Source organism: Dicentrarchus labrax, unplaced genomic scaffold (assembly GCF_905237075.1).
Source record: "Dicentrarchus labrax unplaced genomic scaffold, dlabrax2021, whole genome shotgun sequence".
Lineage (NCBI taxonomy): Eukaryota > Metazoa > Chordata > Actinopteri > Moronidae > Dicentrarchus > Dicentrarchus labrax.
The window spans coordinates 19,478,417-19,504,510 of NW_026136721.1; the positions used below are offsets into that span (position 1 = coordinate 19,478,417).

The following is a 26,094-nucleotide window of genomic DNA, read 5'->3' on the forward strand; positions in this document are numbered from 1 at the left end:
AATAATCAGAATTTATTTGTTGTTTAACAAAGGTAAGTTCATAAATCAACCACAAGGGAAGGATGGGTTTGACTCTGTTATGCTGCAACAGCAGACTCTGGAGGTACTGAACTCTTTGCTGGAACAAAATCTAAATAGAGCTGAAGAGATTTCCTCATATCTGTCTCCATCCCCATCTCCACTCTCTGCTGGCTGTTTATTCACTTTCAGATATCACCTCCTTCCTCCCCGTACACCGATTTACATGCTCTGCCATCATTGGTTCCCTGGATGTTACACTTCAACAGGCTGCCTTCTGCTGATTGGCTGCAAAGGCAGGAGGGCATGAAAGCTCTCTCGTCAAAACAGGCATAAAAGGCAGTGTGTGTGTGGATTCAGGCACAGAGGAGCATCCAACAAGCAACACTGAGTAGTGTTGACAGACAGCCGCTGCCAACTTAACAAAACTGGGAGGTGGGAAAGAAGCACAAGAAGAAGACTCACAAAAAACAGTGGAAGGGGAGAGTTTTAAGAAAAACTATTTAGAAAAGTAGAAGTCAGTGACTAGTGAAATTTTCAGTTTTACAGCAGCTGTTGGAACAGGACATTTTCTCTACTTCTTTTTGCAAGAATAAAAAAAAAACCCAGCATGTCTCTGGAGGTGAAGGAGAAAACCCAAGTGCGTCTAGTGTTTCTGGGGGCAGCAGGAGTGGGCAAGACAGCCCTGATCCAACGTTTCCTCCAAGACACATTTGAGCCCAAACACCGACGCACAGTGGAGGAGCTGCACAGCAAGGAGTACGACATCGGTGGGGTAAAGATCACAGTAGAAATCCTGGACACCAGTGGCAGCTACTCCTTCCCGGCCATGCGCAAGCTCTCCATCCAAAACAGCGACGCCTTCGCTCTGGTGTACGCAGTGGATGACCCAGAGTCACTGGAGGCTGTCAAGAGCCTCCGAGATGAGATTTTGGAGATCAAGGAGGACAAGTACACACCAATCGTGGTGGTGGGGAACAAGGTGGACCGCGAGAAGGAGCGACAGGTGTCCAACGAGGACGTGCTGTCAACTGTGGAGATGGATTGGAACAACAGCTACCTGGAAGCTTCGGCGAAGGAGAATGCCAATGTGGTGGAGGTGTTCAAGGAGCTCCTGCAGCAGGCGAACCTTCCCAGCCGCCTCAGCCCAGCGCTACGCAGACGCAGGGAGACCTTTCCGAAAGACACCAACTTCCGGCCGCCCATGAACAAGACTAACAGCTGTATTCTGTCGTAATGGGAGATGGAGGAGAAGCTTTGTTTCACGAAGGGACACGAGATGAGAGGATGGAGGGTATGATGTGCAACTCAGTGCTGTTGGACAGAGAGAACGAGAAAAGGCTGACTGACTTCAGTTAGTGGGAGTTTAAAGTGAAGAGCTGACTGAGATCAGAGATTCTTGCCCAATGGAGACACCTCAGGGTTCACAACTGAGAAACATGAAGAGGTGAATGTTGACTGAACTTGAACAGACTGCCAGGGGAAAGAAGGAAGATGCATTAATTACTCAGTTGTTTACTTCATGTAATGTTGTTGCTGCTTATTTTGTGACATGCTGCTGGTGTTTAGATCAATGTATAGGATTTGGAGTTTAAATTAAATTGTTCACTTGATTCACAGATAGTAAGACTGTTGCTAACAGATTGTTTACTGAGAGAAAGTGTGTATATATGTGTATGTTGTGGTATGTGCAAACGTTTTATGTCTCATGTAAAGTATTTTTATTTAATAATTCACCTGTAGCACATCTTAATGTTTACAATTTTTTGTATTCAATTCCAATGTTGCCATTGAGCATGACATTATTCTTATGTTTTTTAAAAAAAAATTGTGAAATGCAAATGTAAACTGTAAATGCACTTTTTCATGACGAAATGACCATTCAAAATGTTTTTTTTAGCTTGTTTTTTTTTTTTTAATCGATTCGATTTTTTTATCATGGCATATTCTTACAAATGTTATTATTTTGCTGTTTATTTGACAAATGTAAGTGAAATGTGGATGTAAATGTGTAATAAAAGAAAGAAGCATACAACTAGTGAAGTTCGTCATGTGAAACTGATGTTCATGTAGCTAGATGTATACATTATGTATTATTTCATTTTAGGTAAATAATTATGTAAATGAGGTATAAGTAATTCAAAGTAAATAATGAATTGATCATCAATTACAAAAAAATTGTAAATGCCTTTAAGAAATCAAGTCAGTGCAGCAATGAATAACAATATGTATAAATAAATAAAACAAAACAACATTAATAAAATACATCAAGGTCAAGATACCATTTCATAGCTACAGTATATAGTACTGTATCATAGGACTGCTGTCATTTATATAACATGTACACGTTTGAAGCTGGAATAGTTATGAATAATATCCTATTCCACCTAAAACAGGATTTTTACAATTACATTTGAGAGATGTGTTCTTCATCGGGTCAGGAAATCTTTTTGAAGAGGGCACCATGAATACTGATTACTTTGGGTGGGTTCCCAGCATGCTTTCTGCTATTACATCTACTGCTCCATTTGATCCAAAATTTGCCAAAATAAGCCAGTGAATGGCAACAAAAAGTATTCACTGTGTTGTTCTAGTTTCTTTTGGTATCCTGCAGTATTTTAAGATCTCTGTTGCCATCTGCTGATGAAAAACCTACATTACATTCACTGAAACTACAGTAGTAACAGCATTATTATATTGTGTCTATCATCATATCTCCATTGAGGCTTCAACATACAGTACAATTGTGAAATTATATCATAAAATAAAAGCCCAGTGACTCAAATCTCAGAGTTTAAATGCTTGGGTTTGTAACTTGAAGTGTCCTCTCACAAACTCACTGCCTTGTGTTTCTATCCTCCTAGGTTTCACCAGTGTTCTGATAACAATATAAATGTGTGCTGATGTTACTGTCCATCATCAGTCCGGAGTGACTGGACTGACTACATAAATGCTTGATGAGGTCTATTGTATTTAAGCTGGCTTTTGTGAACAATAAAACAGCATTTGCTGTACAGTAAACAACTGATGCAACACTTTACATATTTCTGATGACTGAAAACGATTCTAACTTAAGATAAGAGCAAGTGTGACCTGCCAGTTAAACTCTTCTAACTGGCTCCAGGCCTGAGGGGACAGCAGTCGGCATTAAGAGAAACAAACTGAACTGCCCTTAAGCATCACACAATTTGAATACTCAGCTCCCGTTTAACCGGTTGACAAAATGGACCATTGTACAGTTCCTGAAATAGCTGTGCACGGTTCCCCTAAATGCAACCTGCTGAGCGGAGACAGTTGAAGTGCTCAGGTCCAAGCCCCCCCACTACCCCTACATACTCCACACCATCAGATTAGACTGAACCAAGTTTCCTGTTTTAATTTGAGGAAGTGGCCGAGTAAACGTTTGTGAGCAGTTCCTCTTTCAATCCACATTTAAACATTCTTCCGCACTCCACTTTATTTCATTTGCGATGGGGAGGGAGGCCATGCAGCTTCACAGTCTGGCAGGTGTGTGGATTTGTCATCTCGTAACACAGAGTACTACTTGAATTTAAGTCTGAGGTGTAGATTTTTATTTATTTATGTATTATTATTATTTATGAGATATTTGAGGATTTTTGGGTAGTCATTTTACATACACTACCTTTGATTTACTTTTTTTGATTTCACTTTTATTAGCATTCAATGGTCTGATTTAAGTTATAGTGAATGAGGCCATTCATATGTTCATGACACATTTTCTCAAATGTCTTTGCCCCCGGACTTGGTCAAAGCTCCTCAGCAGATTAAAGAGACTCTGAGGCGTTTAGAACAAGTTCAGGGTCCTGGGCAAACACAGCAAGATTATTCAATTGTGTAAAGAATTTTCATCAGTATGTATATAAACTAAGTAGTATTTTAGTCTATTCAGATGACTACAATGTAGGTTTTTGTTTTTTGTTTTACTTCCTCTGTTGAAGATCAAAAATAACTGCAGACTGACTCACAGGCAATCTTTTTACTCTACTTTACGGGTCACGGGTCAATGTGTGAGATACACTTGTGAATTAGTCATCTATCTATTTACAATTGGAAAAGATCAACCAAAACGTAATTTAAAGGCTAGTACACAAATAACAGTGATCATATACTGTATACCCACAGTGGTTAAGAGCTTCAGATCTGTGGTACATATTAAATAATTGTAAATGCTAAATCATAACTGGTCAAAAATCAACTAACTCGTTCTTTATGAGTTAATTTATCTTCTGTGTCAGGTATGTCACCCATTAAGCAGGATTTCTTAAAAAAATAAATAAAAGATAAGAATCACGGAACATTACAACAATCAAATCCCAGCACCCTGTCTACATTACACCAAACCTTTTTCCTACACTGTACTGTTTCCTGATAAGTGCTGTACTGTATAATATACTGCAACTATAAAATTACACTTTGTTCAATGCAGAGCTCTTTGGCACAGGATTTATGATAGACACTTTCATCTAACTATAGCTGAACACTGTAGCTTGACTTATGATACTTCTCCATGCTTCATAAGTCAAGCTGCCTCCGCTCTGACTGAAACTGCTACTGAAAGTTTAGGTTTAGGTGTGAAGCAACTGTATTGTACATTTCTGGACAGTTCCAGAAATATTTTACATTTAAAAAGCAAACCATGTGTGTCCTCACTAATGCCAGCTGTGATGCTACGCTGCATTTATTCAAATATATCCAAGCGAATTGTCACTTTAAATCTACATGGTTCAAAGAAAATGACAGGACTTTACTCACCCAAGAATAATTTTTATTTGTCAAACTCTACAGCATACTGATAGGCTGCACACATTACATTATGTTGTGCTATTCATGTTTTCAGATGGTAGGAAGCATATATTAGTTAAGTGAAATAGTTTGCATTGTTTGTACAGTCCCACTATGTAACATATCAGAGGAATAAAGCAGAGTTTGACTTGCTTTGTATGAAACACTGTAAATAAAGCCAATTTCTGTCAACATGTTTATCAGCAAAACAAAGAGAAACAACAGATTAAAGCCGAAACTGCAGTAAACTTGATTCTTGGTCATCAGTGTGTGTGTGTGTGTGTGTGTGTGTGTGTGTGTGTGTGTGTGTGCACACTTGGTAATGTTTGCTTTGTGTATGCAGGAATGTAAATGTAAGTGTGTGTTGCCTCAGTCATCCACAGCGATGTTGCGGAACAGATAGGCCATGGACTCTCCGTTGTGGATGCGCCGGATGGCCTCAGCCAGGATCATACTGACATCCACAGTTTTGATTTTTGGACATTGCAGCTTCTGCACCTCGTGAGGCACAGTGTTGGTCACAACCACCTGGAGGCGCAATACAACAGATTTAGTGCCTTTTGGTTAGTCTCTTTCCTGTGAGGACTTTGCAGCACAGAGTCTAGGCTCTCGGGCAGCTCTATAACTTCTTCTCAAGCTAAAATTGGCAAATTATGAGACCAACTATGGGGCTTCTTATGAATTTTGCCACATGGAAAGGATATAATCACATAACTGCATATAAAGATACCCCCAACTAACTTTACGTAATTATTTAATGTCAATACCTCCCTCTCATGACATAAAATTCCCCTATAATTAAAGCCAGTCCTGTCACTGTATCTTACCAACAGAGTTGTTGAGAAGCAGAATTCAGGGGAAAGTCCCCTATAGCTTTTGAAAAGGTTTATAATGAAGGAACTCTCTAAAAGTCATATTACTATATAAGTTAAGTTTTACATTCTTTCTCTAGATTCACACCTCACTGAGATATTAACAAAGCCCCCAGATAACCATGAAGGACAATACATGCATGAATAAATAAATATGATGGGATACGTCACAAAACTGACATCTTTGTTTTAGAAAGACTAATATGTGCACAAGTGATTGTTTTTAATTTTTTGAGGAGGAAGGTAAAATGCTGATCTGGTCTACAGTATGGACTGTGCATGTACTCAGGTGGGATTGGGTTATGGTTATTGAAGCTTCTGATAATAAAAAAAATAAAAATGAATGAGATTAGCTATAGGTCAACTTTGTCCGAATTTTGACATACTAAAACAAATTTTCCAAGCACCTTTGAATGTTAATGTCAGCGACAGGATGGGATGACACATAAGTTTGCGATCCACACATGATTTTACCTCATCAATTGCAGACTCCTCAATTAGTCTTGGGGCGTCTGCAGACAGTAGGCCATGTGTAGCCATGATGTAGATCTTGTAGGCTCCCCTCTCCTTCAGGATTTCTGCTGTTGCAACAAAGTCCTCCACATCATCTATGATGTCATCCTGAGAAAGTGACCACAGGGTTGAACATCAGACGGCAGAAGGGAAAAAAGGAAAAAGGAAAAAGAGAAATATATATATATATATATATATATATATATATATACATACTGCTGGAAAACTGATTCTCAAGAGGTTCTATCTTTTGGGTCAGCACATCCTGGTCCGGACAGTTCTGAAATATGCTAGGCTATGGAATGAATGAAGTGGCATGACTAACATGAATCTGGTTTAGTACAAAAATCCCCAGAAGTATTTGGCCTTGTTTTGATATTTTGTGGTACTCTCCCACTTCAGCAATTCATTTTCTGAATCCCACAAAACCAGTAAAGCACCAAACAAATGCCAAATGGAAAATAATCTGTCACAAACATTTGCACATAAGCAACCCCCCACCTAAGCTAACTGGATGATTAATATGTGAAAACCTCACTCTTTCCTTACGACACAGGATTAGCCAAAAATTAAAGCCATTCCTCACACAGAATCTTTCGAATACAGATGTTTTATGACATCCTGTGTTTCATTATATATATATATTATATAAATATATTTAACTATTAAGTAAGTGTGGGCGGCATTAGTTCCTGGCTTGGAGATCAGAATGCCCAGTATTCCAGTCCAGCATGGACCAGTCAATGCAAAGGTGGACTTGGGGCTGAAGTGTTACCTCGGGGGCACTGCTCAGGTGCCCTTGAGCAGGGCATCTAACCCCTAAAAACTCAGGAGGCTGTACTGCAGCAGACCCATCGCTTTGTCTGTCCACATCTCTCCACATCAACTGCACGTGTATACGTTTCTGTGTATGCTCTGACCTGCATGTGCGTACATAATTACTACTATTCCAAGGGGATAAATAAAGTAATTATTATTAAAAGTAAATGATATAAAAGCTTACGACAATGATGGCGATTCTGCCTCCAACATCTCCAACAACAGTGATAGGTGGCTTCTCCTTCGCCATCATCACTGAAAAACACAGATGAAGGGAAATTATTTTATGGAGAATAGTTGAGGTCTGTCTTGAAGCTCCGATCAGGAATGGATTCTTGAGGGAGGCAAAGTTAAGGGAGATTTGGTGAGAAGGGATTTGGTTAAAAACCTGCAAACATCATGCAAGAAAGCTCTACCCCAACAACTTTCCAGCTACCACAGCATCAGTCCTATAAGTGCAGGCCACTGTACACACTCTGTGGGGCAAATCTGTGGTGAGTCTAAATCCAAACCAAGACTTAAGATGGTTTTACATGGTGCAACTGCACGTGACTACTTTTGGTATAGAGGTAGATGGACAAGTGGGTGTAGAACTTAGAAACCACAGACCAGGATCGATCATTATTTGCAATCTAATCAAACACTATCTTTAACAGAGTACAATATTGATGTTGAGAAAAGAATAACTTTTCTTTCTGATCTTTTCAATTCTGAATTGGGACATTTTCAGTTGTTGTCCAGATCAGATACAGGTCAGATTTTCTTGCAATGCAACCTCAGTGTGAACAATTTTATCTTAAATCATGTCACTCTAGATCTACATTCATCATGGGTGTCACTTCAGGACTGTGACCTGTTCACACTGGAATCTGATATGGGCCACATTTACCAAATAATGTAAACAGCCAAACCATAATCAGATCTGAGCAATAAATTATAATAATTATATTGCAAAAATAAAGTCTCTCAACTCCGACATGCACATTCAAATGTTTTACGTACTTGAAGGGATTTCAAGAAATAATCGATCCAGGTCTCGAACCCACCACATCTGACTTGTATGGTCCCCCCACACTGAGTCCCTGACCATACCAGTAACCTTCTTCCAAACAACAGCAAGGCACGTTTAGAGGTCAATTCCCAAATCCATCACAAGACCATCCAGCAAGGCTTCTGTGCAAAATTAAACATTTCAAAATATTTGAATGGTCAAGGATTTTTGGGTTGGAAAGGAAACCAAGAAACTGAATAGTTTTCTTTAAAAAAGAAAAAGAAAAAAAAGAAAAGATAACCAAGCTGTGTCTGAGCCCACAACTCAAAACTTATCAAGCAAAAATATGCAAATGGAAATCATTAGCAGAATTTTTTAAATATTGTGAAAGTCATGCAAAGATATTATTACTTGGCATGATTATGTTCATGTTAATTAAGTAATTAACTACAATCTGTATTTTATGTATTTTATAATCAATGGTGTGCCACATTATATGTAATTCCATAACCTAAATCTAGTAGCAGGGTTGATTAACCCATTTAATTACATACAGTTTCATGTATCTACTGAGTCTTTAGTCTCTTTTTTCATCCCTTAAATTTTAATATTAAGCAGCTAACATCACAGTTTCTCACTCCAGTAATAATGCTTCATTTAACAAGAACCAAATTAATTTCAACTGAGAGGATTTGAGACTGAGGGCTTCCAACAAATATCACTTTGGGGAAAACAATTTTCATCTTATGATTCACATGTGCTTTAGTGTATTAGGAAAGGGCAGCTCCCCACTACAAAGACCATGTAAAGTATTTTCCCTTGCCAAAATCAAAGCATAAACAGACAGACTGTGGGTCCTCAAAACAATTGGTTGGCTTTAACAGTCAGCTGTGTGCATATCCTCATATGTAGGGGGGACAAACTTGGGCCAGACATGTTCCAAGAATTTAATTCCCCCACTAATCTAAATTTCTTTGCAAAAAAGTCCCCTATTTAAGGCAGATGTTTTACCATAGCCCTTGAATTTCTGTTCTCTTGTTGAAAACACAGTGCTGGCTCAGAGAACGCAGCTGGAAAAAGTAATGCATGTCCTAAATTCCTTCATAACCTCGGCGGTAAGCTGGGGTCAGTGTGTGAAATGCCTTACGTCAATAAGGATGCCATCAATATTCAAGACAGATTTGATTTAGCTCCAGGAAGGAGCCAGAAATAAAGTGGGCTGACAGTTTTGCTGCATTGAGAGCTGACATGCACAGATCTGAACTTGCAGGGAAATACTGATATACTTTGTATACAGTATTTAGATTCTACATGGTGTGGGGCAACAACTCTCCTTTTCCTAGACAAATAGGTTTCATAAACAGTTAACTTTGCATTGCCGATTCCATATTTCCCCTTTTTTACTCCTTAGGATGGCAGATATAATTAACACCTATTATAGGATTTTGTCATTTAAATTCTTGAAAGTCCAGATGTGAAATGAAGTGGAAGCCCTCAGTAACTCATTCTGACATTTCATGCAGTGAAGCATAAACAATCAACAGGAAGCAAAAGCGTTATGATCATACTTGGGAGCTCTATCCCAGGGAATGGGACATGATGTCTGCTGCCTGCGTTGGCAAAAGATAGGATGGTACAGAAAATATTAATGCACATTAAGACATACAACAAACACACAAAACACTACAGAGTGCTCATTGATGCCCAAAAACGTCCATCGTTTTTCTGAGGAAGAGGGTTGAAATCCCAGACCAGCCGTTTTCAGTGGTTAGAAGCCTTTCTGTACCATGAGTTGACATTTCACATAATCAGCGCATGAACAGAGAGAGAGAGAGAGGCGGCTGAAATGAGTGTTGATTCAACTCCTGCTGGGGAGAAGACAGAGATGGCTGACATAAACCACAGTTCCAAGCAGAGGGGGATAAAGAAGGTAAATTCAAACTGAAAAGAGAGCAGACGGGACAAGATTAGATGAGGAGAGAAACAGATATGGCTGAGGAAGAAGAAAGAGGCAATGTCTGTCATTGCCTATGGTATTTCACAGCTGGCTACAACAATGCCTCGGGCAGGTCTAACCTGAAACATGCTGAGTATGTGTGTGTGTGCCTGCAAGATCAGCATGGTCACTACTCATCTTAAGCTGGCCATTTAAGGCAGCTTAAAGAGAGGCTGAAACTGTGAGCAAAGATCAGCCCTCGTACTGCTACATACTCAGAGGTATTAGAAAAAGGAAAGGACAACATATACAAGTATTTTGAAACAGCTCCCAAGACATCTATTATTTTTAACAATTTTGGGAACAAAACTTTGGTTTATGTTTTCTGTGTGGCTAGAGACACATACCTTGGCCACAGCTCAAAATTCAAGCACTCTAATGGCTCTGTTGGAAATTTAGCTCTCCACATCACCCAACAAAACATCTGAAGTGGCTAGCAGTAATAGCTCCAAGAAACCTTGATAGGAATGGAAAGTTCCCCCGTCTGCAGTGGAAACACTCCATCATTTTAAAGCCATTGACAATTTATAACATTCCTGCAGATGATACAGTTGCATTCTAGTCTACGGTTGTCATTATGCCTTGCTCTTATGCATAATGAAATTTTAAAACAACAATTATCCTAATTTTTGTTATATTATTTGTATTGATTATTAAAAAAAAAAAAACAAACAAAGAAAAAGCGACTTTGTTTGTATACAAGTAATGACTGTCCGAGGTTACAGAAAAACACAAATAGACCGACAGAGAGAGAGAAACTTGTGAACAGGCATGCAGTCGCAATGTGTGCCTTACATGGCAGTTCCAGGCCGGTGTGTCCTGTGGTGGTGCGGGACAAAGGGGGAGAGTGGCGACCATCAGCCATATCCGACTCTGATTGATGGGCCTCTCCGTGCATCACTGCCAGCCCGAGTCGCAGTCTCTCAGCGTAGGACTGAGCTCTGCGATAGACAAACACGTAGACACACGAGAGTCAAATAAACTGAATACACATACAAACAAATAAAGGCAAAAAAGAAGTGGTGATGTGAAAAGACGAATGCACTATGAGAACGCTAAAGAAAGAAACTACAACAGTACGAGAAGTGTAAATGAGAGAATGCAACTAGAAAATGTGAACGTTCAGGTTCTGACTATCCCAGCATTTCTGGTTACCTCTTAGCAGCTGAAGGGGACTTTGCAACAATGACGGCATTCCTGTAGTCTGGGATCTGATAAAAAGAGAAATATTAGTTTCAGTTCTCCAAAATCAAACTGACCATTGAACTTATATCTGAATAAATACTGTCTGACTATAAATTAGTTCCAACACCATCATTGCTATGACACTACACTGTCCAGAGTACAGTGTAATATAGCCTCACCTCCTCCTGGATGTACTGGATGAGGAAGGGGGAAGCTCTCAGGTTGTCAACAGGGAAGCTGAAAAAGCCTTGGATTTCTTTCTGGTGGAGGTCCACGGTGATGATGTGAGTTAGCCCTGCAACACCAAAGACATACACATGCATGAGTTCAGAACACATTTCTGCAGTATTTGAAGCACAAATTTATAGAGGTCTTACAGAGGTATTTTTTAGTTTTTAGTTTTTTTGGCCTTTTAATGTTTTTATTGGATAGTGATAGCTGAAGATAGACAGGAAAGGGGGCAGAGAGAGAGGGGATGACACACAGCAAAGGTCCACAGGTCGGATTCAAACCCGGGCCGCTGCAGCAACTCCGTACATGGTCGCTCTACCAACTGAGCTAACCGGGCGCCCACAGAGGTATTTTGGTAGAAAAATATAAATTGCCATGATGATTGTACACATAAATAGATTGCTAAGCGGAGTCTGGGGAAATGCTGAAGTAAGACATTTGCAACGTGCATCTGGTATTCAGTATAAAAGTGGGAAATTATTTTTTTAAAAATTATTAAAAAAAAAAAAACGTTACAAGTAATGTGGTACACTATTTAGCACATCCCTAACATAAATTATGCAACCAGGCTTGCATACTGTAATTTGAAAAGTGGCAAGTGGCTCTGTTATGTGCTATATATAAAGTTTAGGACAAACCTGAAGACTAGCTGAAACGACAGGACAAACTACACATTCCAACAACTTGCACAGGGTTTTTTTTGTCTTTGACAGTAAGGTAGGTGCATAAACCTTAAGACTGAGTAAATAAAGTAGACAACACACTGACCATCCCATAAATCCAGTGACAATGGTGGACAGCAACAGACAGCTTGCACTGTTTATATGCACTGACATTTGTGCTGAAAATGCCAAAAACGAGAAAAAAGCCTGGAGTGTGGGTGAGATTTTGGATGGGGAGCTGCAGGCAATGCAGATTGTATAGACTACAGAGGGAGTAAGGGTTAGTGAGCTTTATATAACAAAGCTAACTTCAGGTAAAGCTGAGGGTATGTCTCCCTCAGAACGGGTGAGATCAGTGCCAATGTCGGTCGCAAAATAATAAACAAAAGGCTTTTATGAGAATGACTGGCAGCGATTGGATCTGAAGACTTCAAATTAGAATCCTTACATTTCGTATACTATAGAATTTTATTTTCAGACTGTCAACATGTGACCCAGAGTGGAACAAAACTAATCCAACTTGGACCGATCATTCATCAGATTGCTTGCTACATTAGTCTGTTTTTTTACTTTAATCTGTGTGTTCATTCAGTCAGTATGAATAACACATAATGACAAAGGAAATTACAACGCACAGTACATACCAGCTTTAGCTAACATGGAAGCTAGCAGCTTGCAGACGATGGATCCTCTCTTCCTCATCTTGCACTGCTTGCTGTAAGGAAAGTAGGGAATGACCCCGATGATGTTCTTGGCACAGGACGTTTTCAGGGCATATGCCATAACCAGCAGCTCCATGATGGCCGTGTTGACATCTCTGAGAAACAACACAATCAATTCAAGAGACTATATCAGACATCACAACCCACTAAAGTGCTCTGCTGGTGTGCAATTAGTCTGAGCCAAACAGGCGCAGATGGATATGTTGATGGTGACTGATGAGTCAGCAGTGTCATGTTTGTTTACAAGATTATCATCCCATAAACCACTCTGTAAATAAAGTAAACCGTGTAAAACTGTTTTGACTACCATTGTTTTTATGTGGCCTTTTATTAGAATAATAATAATAATTGATCAAGTTCCTATGAAAGAAACAAATAGTAAATTGTGTAGATAAACATGACTTAGATACAAAGTTCTGTTCAGGAACAACATTTGAAAGTAAGAAAGGATTGGTTGACGGAACATTTTTAAATCACCCTCCCCACTGGCAAGAAATCAAAACTCTGTTACTGTGGTGGATTTTGATACACAACCATGATGGTTGTTATTTTGATGACTAGGACAGTTTCACTACTTTAGAAAGGTGAAGAGCTGTTGATGTAACAGGATACTGGATATAGCCATTTTGGCCTCGACAGCTTGTTGAAAGCAGATATCTCAGACAGGTGGGTCAGTGGACTGCTGGATCTGTACACGCTCAGTACAGGAAGCTGCAAAATGTGAAGTCCTGTCATGTGAACTGTTATCTTTCAGAGCATACCTCATCGTCATAGCAAATAACTGATTAACAAAGACAAACAGGAGACTCAACTGGTTAAAGTGAAATGGCCACAGAGGTAGTGTGGCTTTACAGGCTGTAAAATCAAAACAGAGAGGCAAAAAAAAAAGGCAGTAGAGTTGCAGAGTTGGGTGACATTTCTCTGAAGGGGTTCATCACATTGCACATAGTGATATGATTCTTTGTTAATATAAAGCATTAAGGCATCAAGAGCACCGTTGTGTCTCACCTGGGAATGGTCTGAATGATAAAGATGTCTTGTCCACGGACAGACTCTTTCACATCCACTCTAGTCTCTGAAAACAAAAAAACAAAAACACAATCATTGTGGGTTCAAGTGCAAAATCAAGAAGACCCTAAAGCACACCTCATTAATCTAGGACATTAATTGGGGAAATTGGGGACTTGAGGATATTCATCAGCCTTACCTTTATTTGACTCTTGATAAACCACTGACTTCCCCAACTCCACACCCAAGCGTCTGGAAAAAACAAACAAATCAATGTTAAAAATATAAAACACACACCTTTATGTGTTCCATTAATATGAAATTGAGGAATTACAATGGGCTGATAGTAGATGGGGGGCTCTGGGGAAACAAAATGTGGAAGCCATAAAGGAAGCCTGTTAAGGTTCAGTAGACCAGCTTCAAAGAGTAAAACATCAAAACATTCACAAAAACACTTGCCACAAACATTCACTAAGTTGACAGTGATTAATGTAGAACGGTCTAGTTGCATCAAGTCAAATTCTGAACAAGCCCAGGCATCATAAACATAGTTGTGCTTTGGGCAGAAAATGATGCTGTTAATTTGAAAACCGAACCATCACAGAACAGTGCCAATATTAAAGAATGAACTTGATGGCTCTTTAAAGCACGCCACAGCTGAGTGAGAGCTTGGCTTTGTGACAGTCTCTGCCAGGACAGTCAGCAGGGATCCCGCTAGACAAAACAGGCCTGTCTGCCTGTTTACATCCCTCAACCTTCCGATATTTGACATAATACCATCATTTATTATGATGACGGTACCTTTAAGTGAGACAAATAAAAAAAGAACAATCAAAGGATATGGGATATGTGCTTGAAGTATTATTTCTGTTCATATATCCATTTTCCTATCAAGGCAAAAGACCCAGTTTGGAGAAGGTATAAACAACCTTCTATTAATCACATTTAGTGAAGAAATATATGGTTAAAAAAAAAAGGATGACTTTAGTTGCAGGGGTGTTTAAACCACAGCCCAGTCACCACGTGCACCACAGAGTAAATATTCAGTACAGAACTCATTGACATTTTCTGTGTGATGTTGTAATTCAACCTTTGCCCTGCAAGAAAACTCTACTTGGCCTCCCTAATAATGTTCTGCAATGTTGCCAAACAGTGCAAACTGAGGAAGTTAAGCCGTTTTTCACTATCTGAGCAATGCAACTTGGCTGTCTGACAAGTTTGACCAGTCTGAAGGGCGGTTCCCTGATTTCCACAAGGAAACAAGAGAAGATATCAGTCAGTGTTTTTATAAGGACTACAAACTGACAAACAAACTTCCTGTTTTCCATCCAATCTTACCTGGTATCACTTGTTTTTCTACTGAGCCAATACCCATTTAAATGTCCTATGAATCACTGCCTAGTAAATTATGTCTGGCTGCCACAGTACCAACCAGTGTACAATAAGTGCGACGTGCTTAGTCCCCTAACAGACCGGTTTCTGCACGGTACACTCCTTTCATCGCAGTTATTCTCACTGACAGGTCCTCTTAAATCTTCTATGCCAAGATATAAAATTAATCATAGCCTAATAAAACAAAATATTTCATCTTCACTGTACAGTGTATGTGCACAACATGTTGTTCATCTGCGATTACACTTTTAAAAAAAATGATGATTAAGGGAAAAAGGGCTTAAGACTTAAAAGAGCCTTATAGTGAATGCTAGAACAAGGGTTTGATCAATTACTTGAAGGCTGAATGATTTCTAACTGAAGTTTCCAATATTTGAGTATTTTCTGCCAAAAATTCCATCATATTCATGTCAACAAAATTAACCTTTTGTCCCACTATTGTCCCAAATTCTACTTTCAACTGTCCCAGACTTGACTTAACATTGTCCCAAATTGAAGTTTTATAATTCATTCTACATAATGAATATACTAGTTTTTACTTTATTTCAGTAACTCGGACTCACTCTGGTCCGCCATGGAAGTTCTGCTAGTTGTTCCCTGCACTTTTATCTGAATAAAACATTTAAATTACCCGAGGTGTTTAGCCACAATAAGTTTTCATTATTTACTTTGTTATTGGTTGAGTTACTGTTTCTTGTTCATTTTTAACAGTTGGATCAATAAATGGATCACTGCCAACTGCAGTGCAAATTTACATACATGATTTGAACATTAATATTATTTAGCCAAACGCTCACAAATTCACAATCAAAACATTAATGGGTTAGGTACAAAAAGTAAAAAGAAAATCTTCAAAGGGAATATTAACAAACTATTTAAATATTTACAAGCTCAAACTAACTATTTACATATAAGCTAAAGGAACACCGTAATCCAGAGATCCGGAAAGAAAGAGAGAGAGAAGGTCAAATGTGCCACACCTGCTGACTGCCATATGGCACAAGAGGAGAGGAAGAGACCCCGGCGATGTTGGCAGAAAAGGCATGGACTGCAATTACTCTGAGCAGCATGCATGGGACTGAACTACAATATAACTGAATATATTTCTCACATTTTCCTGAATTTGTTGTTAGTCACTTTTTATAAATAATGTAACTAAGAAAGCCTGAAAAGTCACTAAATCTAGCGCAAAAGTTGAACTGGCAACACAATGATTGATTTTGTGTGCGTAAGCACTTGTGTGGCGTAATGTAGAGCTGTGGTCACCTCATTTGTCAAATTTGAACGTCTAACAATTGTGTCTCTGTTATATATTCTGCACACACAATAATTTTATTTGTAATGATACATTGCTTTACTGTCCCAGAAACTTTATTCTCAGGACAACAGGACATCCTTACTTTTGAGTGCTGCCCTAAAGGTAGTGTCATAGCCAGGTTTAGATCACATTTTTAAACAGAAAGAAGTGACACCTGTCCAGAAGCAGTCCCTACCAATATCTCCGAAAGTTAAGTCATATTAGATCATTCTGACGTGGCCTCTCAGGGGGCAAATGTCCTAGCATCTGATTGGTTGAAAAGGAGGGGACTTCAATATCAACTGCCAGACATGGAGGAGGCGGGAGCTGATCTGTGTGCTGACAATGATAAATTAGGGCTGTAGGGCTAATGTTGCTGTGTCCATAACAACCTACGCACTAAGACCACTTAAACCTAAAGCACTATATCATAAATTGATGCTGAGCCTTGTTTGTAAGGGTATACGTTTCAGTTTCAAGTGACGAGCTAAAAGTGTTAGAAATCAGACAAACAACAGATAACTAAACTATTTTGCAGTATATGTTTATTCTCCCTTAGTACAGACACTTAATCTGTTACAGTGTACCCCCTGCCCTGTGGCATCAAACCATTATGTTAGCCTATATGCAGTGTTTGTTTGTTTGTTTGTAGGCTTTTGCCTAACTTCACTGCATTACATTCCAAACAATATACACCCAGCGGCCTCAGTTTCACCTGCAGCTTTGACTCCCAGGTGCACTGTCAGGGTACATGGGAGGTAAAAAAAATGGGCCAATCCTCAAAATTACAAAAGATGAAATGACATTAATCATGATGGTATTGTATAAACCTCACTTACTCTGTGATCTTCTTGGCTAGCTCGGTGCAGGCGGTGGTGGAGTTGGCAGAAAAAACACGGTAGCCAGTTCTTGAAATATTCATTTTCCTGTAACCATACGACAGCTTTGGAGAGAGAGAGACCAGAGACTTGTGACCCCCAAAACGCCTAATAGGCATTGTTCTCTGGAGTCAATGTGAGATGTGTTTTGTTCCCCCACAAAGATCGTCAAACTCGTCCGTTATTAGCCTACCTGAGGAGCAGCTTTCACACTCAAATCTAAACTCTGCGTAGTTTACACTGCCACCACCATCTTTAAGTAAGAAAATACAAAATTCACTGCAGCTGTGTAACGCAACCCTGTATGTAACCTAAAATAACAGAGAGCACATGCTCCACTGGTAACGTGGGAGCAACACACACACTCGTGCTGTTGATAGCGAGTCAACAACCACAACTAGAAACACAAAAACCCCGGACTACATCGACAGCAGATGGAAAGCTGAGCTCTGTGTTTCCATGCGGGCCACTGAGTCTCATCGTCTCCAGGACACACACACACACACCGGTTTATTTTACCATGAAGACGCACTGAAATGTTACCAAAAAAAAAACTTCTAGGGCGCTGTAACAATGTTGTAAATACAAAACTCCACCGGTAGCATTCAAATGTAGCTACTGTAAACTTTGTAGCAATGCGGTGGCAGCAGGGGAAAAGACGCCACCAGCACACGTTCATTGGGTGCATGAAAAGAGGGAGTGACGTTGAAGAGAACCAATCAAAGACTAGAGCGTAACGACAGAGAGACAGGGACAGACAGAATGATATAATGCCGACCAATCAGCGCCTGGGGTTCGTGTGACCTAAAATTAAAGCGCAACGATCTAAAAGCGGTGAGAAAGTTGTTTTGACCCAAATCTACAGGCAGCTCAACATGTAGCAAGAAACAGGCAGTGGTTCGAAGTAGTAAACACACTGTAAAATACTTGTTTACAAGTAAACACTGCATTCAATTATTTATCAGCAAAATAGAAAAAGTGCCCATTGTGCAGAGTGTGTGCTGTAGTTGTCACATTTGTGGTGCATTATTAATGATAAATGATAATGATGGATAGAATAATCATATGTTTAGTATGTAAAATCTGACTGGGTGAAAGGGTGTAGCATGGAATTAGCCAAGCTTTCAGATAAATGTAGTGGAGGAAATATTACTGTATTTTCCTCTGAAATGTAGCAGATAAGTGTAAAGTAAAAATGTAGTTTATACTGCATATGGTGTATATATTTTAATTATGGTCTTTATATTTTCTATTATATCTTTATTTTTAATATTTTTAGTTAGTAGGCCTATTCTTTATTATATTTTTACACTTTTTGCACTACATTTCCCCTGTGCTGCTGTGTCAAACTTGAATTTCTCCCACGGGGGATCGATAAAAGAACATCTTATCTTAAAGTAACATGAAATGGAAATACTCAACTATAGTGCAAGTAAGCACATATCCTACTTGAAAAATGTTCATTCCACCAATGCTCTTCCGAGGATTTTAACACAGGCTTAAAATACTAGCATGCTAAAGTCAGTTTTAAGCTTCATTGGATTAGTGGGAACCTTATTATGATAATATGTAGATGTGCACATCTACATATCACCAATTCATAAAGCTGTATGTGGTATAAACGGCCACATAGTGCTGGAAGCCAGCTGGAGTCATGTGCAATCACACTTTGTTGTAAGTTGAATGATGGTGATGATGAGCGTGATTATATATACTGTCAATGTGATGAACCCACACAAACTTGGCTTTAAATGATTTCTTTTTATACAACATGGGCAATGTTGTGGGGACTTGTGGGGAAAAATAACATATTAATTTAAATAATTTTTATGAACAACATATAGGAAAAAAAACACCCTGTAAATCAGTGGAACATAAAGTGCTCCTGTTTGTGTAATACTGTAACTTTAACCCATGACAGTATGACATCTGGAAGTAACCATTCATAATGAGGATGTTGACACATTATAGCAAAAGTAATGTAACACACCTAATCACTTCAGTAAAAATATGTGTAAAAGTGCTTACCAGTCAATGTACAGTGGGTCACTAAAATATCATTTTACTTCTATTTTAATCAAAAAGGTCTTCACATTGAAAAAGAAGTAAAGTCATGTAAAGTCATTAATATGTTAATGCTACAGGGTTTTCAAAAACCTTGAGCTGCACTATAACCTTAATGTTAAATGTCTAAATATACAGCTTTGAACCAAGAATGGTGTCCCTTACACTGTGAACAGGACTCATTAAAACATACTGCTGTTGGCGTCACATTAAGACTGCATTTATCCACTTTTGTGCAACAGACCAACTTGGCACAGCTGTCCATAGCCAGTTTTGGCTCAGTGTATTATCACACCTAAGAAACCGCACCCTTTTCTGCATGCTATTTCTTAGATGACGCTCCAGTATTTGCAGCACTTTTAAATCCTCATGCAGTCTGTGGGATCTGTGGAACTGTTGCCATCTATATGGATCAGCAGCTAGTTTAGGCAAATATTGCAGCTTTTAAACACTGTCAGCAGTTTTATGTCTCTTTTGGTATTCACTTAAGTTCGACAAAGGCAACTGCACATCTTACATTACTCTCCTCCATTTCAAATATTCACTGTTCCTTTCTTTGATCAGATTGTTTGGTTATGTTAGCAGGTCTTTGACCTACATCCAACAACCAACAACCATTGTTCTTTTCACTTCTAGTTTCTTTGTTTTCTTTCCTCTTTTTAGAGTCGACCACGTTTTTTTTTCTGTATAACATGTTTGACTCTTTTTTTTAAAGATGGCATTAAAATTCAGGTGATACAGTTTTCCTCTGTCAGCCTTTTAGCACTTTCTCTTTTAGCAGGTCCAAGATGACCTGCCTCTCTTGGCTCTCCAGCTCAAATCTCCGTTCCCTCTCTTTTCTCTCAGCTCCCAGACGTTCCCTCTCCAGAGCAATCTTACCTGAGAGTAAAAGAAAAACAGAGAAATTAAATCTGTAATTCAGTGCCCCTTGAGGATAATGGCAGCATCAACAGTGAGCATATACAGCAATTATTTCCTCCTTTATTATGAGATAAGCAAAGAAAACTTTGATCCTTTTCAACTGACATTTATAACTGCCTTGCATTATAAATGGCCTTGCATCAGCAGACATGATTTAATGCCTATTGTAGTTACAATTGATGCCCTGATAACTCTAATAACAAGTTGTGGCTCTAAAACTAATTAAAACCCACTTTGCAAGATGATACTATCCACATAACATGACAAATATTTGAACCCCCTTACATTGAAAATCACACAAAATCACACTTCACTACTCACTACTGTGAAAATCTTACTCCTTTGAATCTCTAGCTCCTCCCGGCGCAGAGCGAGCTCGTCCTCTCGCAGCCGCTGCTCCGCCTCTGAGCGTTTCTCCAGGAAGCTGAGAATCTCAGAATACGTCTGGCAGCAGCACTGGCAGGGCCGCTTGGCCATGGGCGCTGCTGAGAGCTCTGCCATTTCCTCGCGGTCTTCTTCTGGTTCTGCTGTGACAGTATGTTCAAATGTACAGACTTTTGAAGGGAACAGTCAGTGACACACTTGAGGGCAAATACTTGCTTATACAGGCTTCAACTTGAAATTGAGAGTTGAAGTTGAGGGATTTAAGCTCCACCAAAGTCTGTTTTTTGAGTTGGAAACACTCCCCTGTAGAAAATTTTGGGTAAGGTCAGAAAATAAATAATTTGGAATCACAGCGTAGGGTCCACCGAAGCATCTTACTACTGTTTGTGCTATCCACACAACGTCTGTCTATGTTTTTGTCATAAAGAAACATCTGAGTTACATGTTATTAGAGATGTGGCGAAACATCCAAGCTGACTACAACCTTTATTCTCAATAAAACAAAACAAAAAAGAAGCTACATTTTCAGACCACATCAGGTGACTTTTTTAAAGACAGATTTTGTATGATTTAAATTTGTTTTCTATTAGCTGAATGACTTGATCATTTATTCCGTTTAAGGAAGAACCTGAACTCATTACTTTCACTTTTGTTTACACTGCATTACAGATAGTTAAATTGTAAAACCAGTGTCTTATGACAAAATAAACTGAATTTGTTGCATATGTGCAAACCCATCATCATTAAAGAGAATGGTGTGCTGTGACTAAAAACACACAATATAGTAGCTACCTCAAATACAACATACCTGTAGAAATAACTGGAGGCAATAATGAATACATTATCTTTTAACTATGTGTTAAACAAGTGACAGCTGCTGTCTTTTGCTCTGAATCAGTTTTTACCTGCAGCGGGTGTTTGTGTGATACTGACGTTGGGTTTGTCTTGCTCTGGTAGAGTTAGTTCTTCTATGGCTCGCTTTCTCAGTTCATCCTCCTATAGGAAAGATGAGGATACAATTACTTATCACTTCTCCAACCATAAAAAAAAATTTATGAGAAAATGAAATGAAGATATGACCGCAGAAACTATATTCATAATAGCAGGTGTTACCAATAGTAGTGCCAAGTTACAGTAAAAGAAACACTAGTACTAAGAGTAGTAACAGAAAGTGTAGTTGTAGGAGCAGTAATAGTGTCAGTTTACTTGTGACTAAGTGCCACCAGGAGGAAGAAAGAGGAAATGACCAAGTAGTTGCAGAGAACATTAAAATCTATTGAACTGCTCAGATAAATGTGAGAAATCGTACACTTAAATTTAATCTGTGGCTAAGAACAATGTCTGTACGAAAAAGAAGTACCACTGTTGTATAAAATAAATAAACTGCAGCATGAAGTTGTGTAATAGAAGCTGTAACTTACAGAGTCAATGAAAGTACATTTCTTACCCTGGTGGTGTCACACATGTTTATGTACTCTTCCCTACTAACATGACACCACTGACACCCACCTGGTACTTTGTGCTTTCCCCACTGGCCAGCAACCCCTTCTCAGCCTCCAGTTCCAAAACCTCATGGAGCAGATCCTCCTTTTGGGCATACAACCTCTCAGTTCCAAACCTGAGTTCACCAAAAACACATACACAATAAACTTGTGTTTCTTTTTAGTAAGACTGAGCACATCTCCAAGTCATCACACATCTACTTCATCCATCATGTGGGTGCTAGTGAAAGAACCAACCTGCGCAGACTGGGAAAGTCTTGTTTCTTGTAGTAGTCTAGCAGCAGCATGGTCCTCTCCCTACACCGCCTGGCATCCACCTCAAAGTTTTCATCTTGGAGGGCTGCAGTGATGATCTCCCCCACACGGGCCCAGATCCGTCCTGATAAAGATGAATGAGTTCACACACATGAATATACAGTATATAGAAAATGGACATTTGTAACCAGCATGAATACACAGACATAGGGAATGAAAATGTGAAAGGCCCTATCTACCTCCAGTGTTCGGGTTGTACTTTCTGGGCTACTGTAGAAACATGGCAACACAACAATACCTATATTCAGGGTTTTTTTTTTTATAAACTAATGGAAACATATCTATAAATATTATATTCCATTTCTGTCAATAGATCCTTCTTCTTTAAATGTTTTCTGGATTAAATGTCATTCAAGGTCCACTAGAAATATTTTGAACTGACCACTCATTGTCCACATTTGTTATGCAGGAACCGCAGCTCTTTCTGTTTCCTTTAGAAACAGGACTGACCTGGCTCTTTTGAGGCGAAGGGGTTCTGTGCGATAACCTCCCGCAGAAGGATGATGTCATGCCGTGCTGAAAAACGCACCTGTCGCTTTCGTGGCGTTGTGGAAGGGCCAGCGAGGGAAAAACCTGAAGTTGGGAATAGAACATAATTGAATAGAATAGAGGCAGCCTAGAATGTGCTGAAACACAGCGAGGTTAGATAATGAAACCATTGTCCACACAGAGGGTCTGCTTCAGAACCACTCTGACCTTCACTAAAAGGTAATAAATAAATGATATCCTATAATTACACAACTATTATTAGCACTGGAGATATCAAGTGCAACTGGACATATGTGAGAGAGAAAGAGAGAAAGGGGGCTGAACCCACTGTAACCTAGGAAACCCTGTGTTTTTATTGGACCAAAACCATTATACTTCCTTGCTGCAAGTGGTAGTGGTTGAACTGATCTATGTTAGATGAGTATAGGGACTATTATAGCCTATATTCTAGAGCAGAGGACTATTTTTCTCAGTGGATTCTTTTACAATCACTGTGTACTTATGTAATTACATGTTATTACTATGCATATAATTAAACAGCCATGATGGGGAATACACTGGGTCTGTGTTTTGGTGCAGAGGTAAGTGGTGACAGCAGCAGAACTGCTGTTTGACAGGTGACAGTAGCTCTGTCACAGCGCACAAGTACAAGCAGACGGCAGCCTGCAGCTACAAGAATCCCCACACACAGAAAACGAGACAAATGGCCTGTAAAGCTCTGGTAGCCCTGCTGAGCCTGCAACACGTTCACTGCCGAACCTATGCGTCAGAGGAGGAGGAGCATTTGTGCACGAATCTAAAGAAGCACCAAAATGCCGTTTAGGACACGTTAATATAAGTGGTTGAACGGCGCGGTAGACGTGCAGGTGGTAATGTATCTCACCGTTGTTGATCGGCACTTCCACCACTACCCGTTCCATGTTTCTGTTTGGTGCATCCGGGAACCGCCTGACGCGCGCTGTACACGTCCACTCACCAGTACAGGTTCCCTACTGACGTGTAACTCAACTTGGCGGAGAATCAGGGTCTGGCAAAGCGGAGGCACCGTGCTTCACTTTGTAGCTGCGCTTACTCGGTGCGGCCGCAAGATGGCGCCAGAGAACTGTTCAGTCAGTACCCCGCTGTAAAAGTACTGCTGACTGAGTGAGGAGCACTGTTCAGTATTTCTCCCCAAACCACCAGGATATGGATACATGGGTAATTAGTGGCTAAATGCAGCTGAGTACATTTACTCATGTAGCCTACTGTGCTACAACTACAACTTTAAAGTAAGTCTTTTGATGTCTACTTCTACTCCACTACAATCTACAATTTAGAGTGAAATGATGCACTTTTTACTCTGCTATAATTATCTGACAGCTTTAGAGACTTTACTAATTTAAATTTTTACACTCAAAACATATGAATAGTTTATAAAATATAATGTTTTATTATAAATTAAACTACCCAACCCAAGTACAGCTAAAACAATTAGTCGTATTAGTAACTATTTTGATAATGATTTCATTTTTTATGTAAAACATTTCATGGTTCTGGCTTTACAGGTTTGAGGATTTGCTGCTTTTCCTTTGAATGATTTTAATTTATTGTTAATCATTTTAAGGTTTGAACGATCGAATGCATTGTGAATGTGTCACTTTGAACTCTGGGTAATTGTGCCAGCATTCTTCACTATTTTCAGATTTTCTTTTACAAACAATTATTGGAGAAAATAATCAGAAGATTAATAATAATGAAATATAATGAAAATAGTAATTTGTTGCAGTCTTATCAAAATATAGTTCAAAAATAGCTCCACGACAATCAACTACAGCCATAAAATCCTGCTTTTATGTCAATGTACGAGTAATAATAATGTAATCAGTATAACTTTTATTGGCCAGGTGTTTGTACACATAGACTATAACTCCAGTTTTATGTTGCTCTCAATGTACATGGACAGAATAATGATATAATTTATAATAGTACAACAGTCACAGGGGTCATTATTCTGCATTGATTGCTTTTACTATTTTCCCACCATCCCCACAAGATGGCATACACATACAAATATATTTTATCGTACATACGTAAGTACAAAAAAAGAAAGGGGAGCAAGAAGTCTCTTTCTTTTCTCTTTCCACTTAACATGCCAATCAATCAATATGCAGACTGTCAAGTTTTGACTCCCCTACAACAACTCAGATAAAAACTTATGGAGCATAAATTATTCTGGGAGCCAGCAGTCACCATGAAGTCCTGAATTTATCCAGATTACTGTTTCTTGGTGTCCCATATGGCACATATAAAAAATATTGCTCCAAAATGATGTTTTTATCTTATTATTAGTGTTATGACTGCAAATTGCATTATCCTTGAGCTTGTGGTCAGATGGCCTGGTGGTATGGACATGGTTGTAAAGAGCTTTAAAACCCACAGAGAGTTTCTATCTGAGCATAACCTACACAGACATCAGCTGCTTGGTGACAAAGACATGGTGGATAACACTTTCTGTGAGGCAACTACAGCCGTACAACTATTTTTATATAACTATAACTGTGACTTTTTAATATTTGTTTTGTTTAATCTTTCTGCAGGTTTACATACCATTTACAATACAGAACTGGAATGGAGACAAAACAAAGGCTAACTGGAGATAAGGAAATCAATCTAATAATATTTGCAACATGTCTTTTGGAAAATTGTCAGTATAAATGTAAAGTAATACACAAAACACATGCACAACTACCAGTATGTATTTAACATTGTGTGGTTAAAACTGTCCTAAAAGATTAAAAGTTTGCATAGCTATTTGAATAGACAGAGAAAGAAAAAAAAAACAGAATAAATAAATCCCTGGATGAGTCCAAGATCCAGGACTACTCATACACAACCAAGTTAGTATACAGTAGTATACAATACAACAGACAATGCCACCTGTATGTGCAAATGAAAAGTACTTGAGGCTATGTGAGCAGTGTGTAGCTGTATATTAACTGACCACTAGGTGTCCCCCAGATAATTGTTTGGCTTTCTTTTTTAAAATGTCCGAT

General features: G+C 39.0%; 3 protein-coding genes across 5 annotated transcripts; 1 reads left to right on the forward strand and 2 right to left on the reverse strand.

Moving 5' to 3' along the window:
- Positions 1 to 381: 381 nt before the first annotated feature.
- Positions 382 to 2,061, forward strand: LOC127354361 (GTP-binding protein Rhes-like). The gene has a single exon (XM_051384255.1). The coding sequence runs from the start codon at positions 629 to 631 to the stop codon at positions 1,253 to 1,255; it is 627 nt and encodes a 208-aa protein (XP_051240215.1). The 5' UTR covers positions 382 to 628; the 3' UTR covers positions 1,256 to 2,061.
- Positions 2,062 to 4,782: 2,721 nt separating this feature from the next.
- On the reverse strand, positions 4,783 to 18,072 carry LOC127354346 (phosphoribosyl pyrophosphate synthase-associated protein 1). Of its 2 annotated transcripts, XM_051384224.1 has the most exons (11): positions 17,349 to 18,072; positions 14,020 to 14,072; positions 13,821 to 13,887; positions 12,735 to 12,907; positions 11,377 to 11,492; positions 11,168 to 11,223; positions 10,808 to 10,953; positions 9,585 to 9,626; positions 7,210 to 7,280; positions 6,168 to 6,314; positions 4,783 to 5,349 (listed from the first exon to the last, which is right to left on the reverse strand). In XM_051384224.1, exons 1-11 carry the CDS (start codon positions 17,504 to 17,506, stop codon positions 5,191 to 5,193), a joined length of 1,188 nt encoding a protein of 395 aa, XP_051240184.1. In that variant the 5' UTR covers positions 17,507 to 18,072; the 3' UTR covers positions 4,783 to 5,190. The 2 variants fall into 2 exon arrangements, with proteins under 2 accessions (XP_051240184.1, XP_051240185.1); XM_051384225.1 differs by lacking the exon at positions 9,585 to 9,626 and having other exon boundaries at positions 17,349 to 18,070.
- A 1,056-nt stretch (positions 18,073 to 19,128) lies between these two features.
- Positions 19,129 to 24,102, reverse strand: si:dkey-45d16.4 (scaffold attachment factor B1). 2 transcript variants are annotated; one of them, XM_051384247.1, is made up of 7 exons: positions 23,946 to 24,102; positions 23,024 to 23,146; positions 22,496 to 22,637; positions 22,266 to 22,374; positions 21,662 to 21,752; positions 20,711 to 20,896; positions 19,129 to 20,330 (listed from the first exon to the last, which is right to left on the reverse strand). In XM_051384247.1, the coding sequence occupies exons 1-7, from the start codon at positions 23,980 to 23,982 to the stop codon at positions 20,203 to 20,205; spliced, it is 816 nt and encodes a 271-aa protein (XP_051240207.1). In that variant the 5' UTR covers positions 23,983 to 24,102; the 3' UTR covers positions 19,129 to 20,202. The 2 variants fall into 2 exon arrangements, with proteins under 2 accessions (XP_051240207.1, XP_051240206.1); XM_051384246.1 differs by having other exon boundaries at positions 20,711 to 20,899; positions 23,946 to 24,101.
- Positions 24,103 to 26,094: the final 1,992 nt, after the last annotated feature.

Bases quoted from the DNA above. Each gene is read 5' to 3' on its own strand.
- LOC127354361 (XM_051384255.1), top strand. From the start codon at position 629: ATGTCTCTGGAGGTGAAGGAGAAAACCCAAGTGCGTCTAGTGTTTCTG.
- LOC127354346 (XM_051384224.1), bottom strand. From the start codon at position 17,506: ATGCCTATTAGGCGTTTTGGGGGTCACAAGTCTCTGGTCTCTCTCTCT. The intron at 7,281-9,584 runs GTATGATCATAA...TGTGTTTTTCAG, and splicing joins CCCTGGGATAGAGCTCCCAA to TGATGATGGCGAAGGAGAAG. The intron at 5,350-6,167 runs GTAAAATCATGT...TTGCGCCTCCAG, and splicing joins AGGAGTCTGCAATTGATGAG to GTGGTTGTGACCAACACTGT.
- si:dkey-45d16.4 (XM_051384246.1), bottom strand. From the start codon at position 23,982: ATGGAACGGGTAGTGGTGGAAGTGCCGATCAACAACG. The intron at 21,753-22,265 runs GTGGGTGTCAGT...TCTTTCCTATAG, and splicing joins GGGAAAGCACAAAGTACCAG to GAGGATGAACTGAGAAAGCG. The intron at 20,331-20,710 runs GTAAGATTTTCA...TTTTACTCTCAG, and splicing joins GGAGCTAGAGATTCAAAGGA to GTAAGATTGCTCTGGAGAGG.